General features: G+C 31.1%; 1 protein-coding gene across 2 annotated transcripts in view; it reads right to left on the bottom strand.

The window, feature by feature from the left end:
- Positions 1-3,650: 3,650 nt before the first annotated feature.
- LOC119837626 (forkhead box protein P1) overlaps positions 3,651-6,668 on the bottom strand; it is a 61,805-nt gene continuing 58,787 nt past the window's right edge. For both annotated transcript variants that reach the window (XM_038363306.1, XM_038363307.1), the window contains exons 17-18: positions 6,419-6,567; positions 3,651-5,817 (exon numbers count right to left, since the gene is read on the bottom strand). In XM_038363306.1, the coding sequence (XP_038219234.1) occupies positions 5,660-5,817; positions 6,419-6,567 (307 nt within the window). In that variant the 3' untranslated portion in view covers positions 3,651-5,659. The remainder of the gene's footprint in view (positions 5,818-6,418; positions 6,568-6,668) is intronic.

Genomic DNA, 6,668 nt, shown 5'->3' with positions numbered 1-6,668 from the left:
TCCCACGTGTGTCGCATGACAAAACCATAATAATAAACACATGCTTCACCATTACTCATCCCTTTCAGAAACAAAAAAATATATACACGCATACGACAAAATACTAAATTAACCCCTAAGTCTCCATTTCGAATCGAAATGACACTTTTTTAACGAAAAAAATCTTAACCCATTCGTAGACATGTGCGTGGAAAAAAAACGTGTTTTTTTTTTATTTCAGAAGAGTTCAGTAACCAGATCAGTATTAAATATAGAGTTATTTTAGATTTTTTGTCGATTCACTGGTTTTGTAGATGCGTACGCGCAGTGTTATAATTAAGAGCCACATGTCAGCGTAGGGAGGATAGTGATGTGGCGCTATTTATCGATTGTTATATAAAAATAAATGGATAGATTTGTTTGTTTGAAGGATTCTTTAATTTATATATTATATAGATTTAATTAGGCAATAGATATTTTTATTTTATGTATCGTATTTCTGATTCTATATATTATTTTTGTTTAATATTTAGTATTATTATAATTTCTTGTTAATTAATAGTTATATTTTATACAATCATTTCAACGTCTGCAATCGCAATATAAAATAGAATACAATCAGTTCAAGAAATAGGATTGGTTAAAACACAAACTATAACTATTTCCCTAATAATTTGTTAATATGATCTTTAACTTAATAATTATTTATTATATTAATAATTTGTTAATTTGTTAATCCACAGGACATACGTTTTCACTTCTTAAGGATAAGCTATGTTAAAAAAAAATACATTACCTAATTACCAAAAACGAGCAAAGCTCCTAGCTCCGGTATGTTTTGTGATAAAAGAATGAAAAACTTGATCAAAACAAAATCATCCGTTTCAGACATTAAACTATGTATATACTTCTGTATATTAACCACTAGCTGCTTCACCCGTGGTACATATATAGCCTGCCTCAATAAAGGGCTATCTAACACTGAAAGAATTTTTCAAATCGGACCAGTAGTTCCTGAGATTAGTGCGTTCAAACAAACAAACAAACAAACTCACCAGCTTTATAATATTAGTATAGATATATAACGTACCTTAATTTATCTATGTCTATCGATATCTTATTTATCTATATTGAAACATACAGGAACATCACTAATGCACTTGTTCTGGTCATAAATCAAACGAGCTTGCGTTTGCAGGGCGGCATATCGATGAAATTATTCTATGCGCAAGAATTTCATATAAATATTCCAACCCATTCATCTATTGCTTTCTCTTATTATTAAAATGAAAACTTTTTAGTTTGTTTTGATATTGTCAGTACTGGTATACCTTGCAAATTTATAAGCTAATTTGTTTTTAACACGCTTTAATAAGCCTCACCATAATATATCAAATTTTAACGCGTTTACAGAATAGTATTGGTTATTCGCTTCGCTAATCGCACGAATGTGTAAAGGCGGAAGATATAAAACATCATTATATTGTAAAAAATTATTATATTTCAGTGTGGGGGTTGAGTGGGGTGGGCAACGCATTTGCAGCGGTCCTCTGCCGAATGTTCATCTACCTACAGTGGTAATCGCTTATCATCAGGCGGACCACCAGTTCAGTTACCCGCTACTATATAAAAACAGTATTTGTTAAAGCTTCAGCCGGCAACTTCAGTCACGTGGTAAAATGTAATTTAAAAAATCTTTATAAAAAGTAAATTGTATATAATTTGTAATATATCTTTAGGTACTTATACCCAATTTTGTCCTTTAAAATATGAGTGTTACGCAGGATGACATTGAAAAACGAAAATAACTAATACTCACTCTCTTATTAGTACTACTATTAGAAATACTAAGAATTGCTGATGAACCAAACACGTGCCTTATAAAAAATAAAAGTGTGAACACATCATTTTATCGTAATCTGTCGGTTAGGTTATTTAAAGTTCATTTTAATTTATATCTTGTACTATATTATCTGTGGTCTAGTATTAGTGAGCCATAGACAAACATCTGTAGGAAGAAAGCTGTGAGAATAACTACAGTTGAAATTTCATTATAAATAAACCCCCTATTTAAGAGGTACAGAATTTTGAAAAAGCAGCGAAAGTTTAACCCTAACGCTTAGCGCTCGAGTCTTCAACCACTTTCTGTTATAATTTGTAGATACTGTTACTTCTCACAGGTATTTAGTAGAGTTTAAACGCGATTTATTCATTATATTATTAGCCGGACGTTTCGAACACTTTACAGCGAGCGTGGTCACGGGGAGACTTCCCGCCCTGATAAAAAGTTTTTAATTTTTAAACAAACACAAGAAAATACTAGGTATTTAGTGGTTTTGGCGTGAAGACAAGACAGAGTTACATTCGCATTTATTCCGAGTGTGGGAGTCGAGTTCTCTTTGGAACGCTCGCATCGGGTCAAGTATCACACCCCCACAGAAGACCTGAAAATTGGAGTGAAATGCTATTGTGTTTCGGTGTGTAGGAAGTCAGACACCCGTCGTCAATGATTTCCTTACCCTTTATCCTTTAAGTGAGCAGTCCATTTACAGCAGCCGTACCTCTACCAATGTTATGGGCGGTGGTGATCGCTTACCAACAGGCGAACCACCAGCTCAGTTGCCTTATATATCATAAAAATTAATATAATATTACTAATATTATAGAGATATATTTTTGCATACCTATGTAGTTAGGAAATTTGCGAAAATTTCACTAGAAACAAGCTATCAAAGAGTTCACAGCGAATTAAAATTAAATATTACACATAGAAGTAGTTGTATGACTCACATCACATGTTTCTTGCCGAGATGTACAATATAAGAGACACAATAAAACAGCGAGCGTATCCGGTCATCACATTGTTTACAGTTTGTGGAATTTTATTCATTAATACTTCGAATAGTTATTTATAATTAAATGTATTAAGAATTGCTGTCGAAAAACTTATGGGTTTCGTAATATAAATTATTTTAGTATAACCTCTCAATAAAGTTAAACTATGATTTTTTTTAATATAATTTATTATAACTTTAGAAACCTAATGATAAAGTCTTGAGAGCTGTGTATAAAAAATAATATAATGAATTACAAAATGAGATTATTTATTTGCTAAAGAATTTTAATTTATTAGGCATTATTTCATACATTTTAGACATTTGATGAAATATAAAACAGTTTATATGTGAATGTACATTACATATTTATTATATTAAGTACTGTTTTTAACACATTAAATTTATTCATTAATGAAACTAGATATTCATAACGTTAGGACATGATATCCTACTCTACCTACACTACCCTACTTGGTAGCTTAAAATATTTTCACACATCATTAACATAGAAAAATAAAACAAAAAAGTCTAACAGCTGTACATATCTCCTAGCGTAAATACAAACCTCATTGTCACGACGATTCAGGTGGCCTACCTTGGCGTAGCAATTGATGGCGATAGACGACTATTATAGCTGTCTTTTCTCTCACTGGAATTACTCCTGCTTTAAGACGTCATACTGACCACGAGACAGGAAAAAAGGAAAAGGAAATGTAAGACAGGAAGAACAAGAAAACATAACAGGAATAAAGCTGTTAGGTATCCTGCAAAAAGCTATTTCGTTTGTACACCAGGTAATAAAACAACACATTATTTGTAATAATTTGGTTTAATACAACACTAATTAAGTATTTAATATTAAGTTTAATTTACAATGATCAATGAACGACGAAACCGCAATAGGTAACGAGACTATAAAACATCAGTTATTACTAATTATAAACTACATAAAATGCCTATTTGGTACGAAACGGCTTAAAATAGCTACAAAACTGGCATTTGTCTTTTATCACTTAGGAAAATAATGTAAGGGTATATACCCTAAAATATACACGGAATAAATCGAGTGGTAAATAAATTATCTAAATTATTATATTGTACGCAATCAATTCCTCTTTAATCGTTTTTTGTACTGAAATAAACGGCGCACACTTTTCCCGCCAAATTGTGTAATTGGATCTTAAAAAAAAAACAATCTTATGTTTACCTTGGTACATAATACAGAACGTTACGTGCATAAGTGAACAAAACAACAAAAAAAATCAGGATTTCTTAAAAAAAAAATCATTTAAACATCGAATTGCAATGTCAATAACACATATCTTGTAAAAAACCTAAATACAAACTTAATTTTTGTATACTTATCTGTTCCTTTACAATACAAATATCAGAATAAATTCAGTCATTAACATAACTTCCTGACTTCTATAAAAAATTAACACACATTTATGTAAATACATTTTGTAAAAAAACTGTAAAATTTTTATTTTTACAAGTGTGCGCTTTGTTGATTTTTAGTGACATACAAAAATAAACATATTTAAAATTGTTTGAAAGTGAAAGCCAAAAATCGTCATGTACTATAAATATGTAATAATAATTATTATATTTAATCAATGGTGAAAACTTTGTGCTATATCAAATCTCTACTTTAAATGCCTTCAAAGCTGTTCTACTATTACAACTATACACTGTGATATGATTTACACCCTCTTTATAATTTAATATTCAGAAATACCATTATAAATGCACTTCAAACCAAAAAATGCACAAAAAATAAAACATATCGCACATCACTAATTTTACTAAATTCCTAAATTTCTCTACAACATGAACGATTTAATATGCATTAAATGTTAAGTAAACGCTTATATGAACTTAACTTATCACTTAATATACATCGCATCACGATAAATATTTACACCCTATATAATTAACAGCAAAAAAAAAAAACAAAAAAAAATCACAAAATATTTTAAACAGTACCACGGCAACACTATGGCACACTTACAAAATAAAATAAAAATAAAAAAAATGTCAGATCATTTATCAATTCCGTATACGATGAAAAGTATCAAATGTTATATTAATTGAACTATTGTAAAGATTTGAGATCCATATTCCTTGTTAGTATGAAAGTACGGCATTATACTTGCGACTTAAACTGTCGCTTGTAGTATCTTAGTACTAAACATCTAACAAGGAATGCGTCTAACTTTTAAAACGAACCAAAACGCTATGCGTGAATGTACTAAACTTACGATTACAACTACTTATTGTTCTTACTTGTTACAAATAATGATTAAATACTTTTAAATATTTCAATATTGATATGAACCTTTTAGGGTAGCGCGACGATTGTCCCAATTCGATCCCTAGTCTAACAACTAACAATTCAAAATAGCTAAAAACTTAATAGAAATAAAACTATAATACTCGATGTCCCGTTAAAACCGGGCGAAAAGAAATATTTTTGGTTATCTTAACCGCATTCGTAATTATGTGAACACATTTACACCGTGGTCTAACGCGAATCAACTACACCCGTAAATGTATGTGATATATTACTACACCGTTATAATCGAGAAATTGCTTACAAATTCAAATTTCCTAAAAAAAATCGAATTCTGCCCATAAATTCTCTTAAAAATTCAATTCGATGGTTTCTCACTTGGAAATTTTGGGGAGGTATTCCAAATTAAATCTCCCGAATCTTAGTTGTTACTCGCCTTTTTCTTCGTGTCTCTTTCTGTTTGGATCTCTCTTTATTTCTTGTTTCTTTGTTTGTTTATTTGTCCTTTCTCTGTTTGTCTGTTTGTTTGTTTCTCTATTTGTTTGTCTGTCTATTTGTCATTCCTCTGTTCGTTGAGCGAAAGGTTTTCTGCTTCGTCCTTGATATGCGAAAGAGCGCGGTATCTGTCTTCGGGACGATACTCGTTGTATGGACTGGTGTCGCTAGAGCGGTTGCTTGATGTTTCTTTAGTAGAATTTGAGTAGTCACCTGAAATTTCGGTTGCTATGTTTAATAGGAATTATAATTTTATTGCCAACACTATAAAATACGAAATAACAAAAAAAAAATGTTATCTACATAAGCTGAAAGAAAAAACATGTGATTACATTTGAATGACTAGATGTATTTTGAGGAATATTTATAAAAATTAAGGTTGAGAAATACTGCTATTAAGTATAAGCTATGCTGAACGTACATCCATGTATTAAAAGCTTAAGAGGTCACCCATCGAATTTATAACCGTGCCCACCTTTGCTAAACCAAAAATTTTTATTATTTATTGATAAAGGGACAATAGAAATAAATTATCTTTGAAAATCTCAACTGTCTAGCTATCACTGTTTATGAGATACAATCACGAAACGGACGGATAGCCATACAGAGAGACAGATCGATAGATGGACAACAAAATCTTAGTAATAGGGTCCCGTTTTAAACGCGTACAGAAATATATAATACTCTAATATACTGTTCAAACTTATTTTTTGAAGTCGGTTAAAATGCATATTCTTTTATTGCAATTTAATAGAAGCGATTCTACGATCCAGTTAATCCTAAAAGGAAATGATAACACCCGAAAATGAATTACCTTTATTAGTATAATCCGACGCCTGCATCTCATTCTTGAGCGCATAAATATTAGGCTTTATGTCTTGCGCCTCATTGCCGCTGAGATCCTCGGCCTTAACGTCGTGCGACGAACTGCTGTTACCATATCCGTTCATTATTGGAGGTCGGCTGGAATGATAAATAACATATGAATATTAATAGCTGCACCCGGCAAACGCTGCTCTGCCTTACTCTGATCATTTAGGGGGATGAAAAATAGATGTTGGCCG

Source organism: Zerene cesonia, chromosome 28 (assembly GCF_012273895.1).
Source record: "Zerene cesonia ecotype Mississippi chromosome 28, Zerene_cesonia_1.1, whole genome shotgun sequence".
NCBI lineage: Eukaryota > Metazoa > Arthropoda > Insecta > Lepidoptera > Pieridae > Zerene > Zerene cesonia.
Note: the sequence above shows the minus strand (reverse complement) of the source record. Positions and strands in the feature narration are given on the sequence as shown.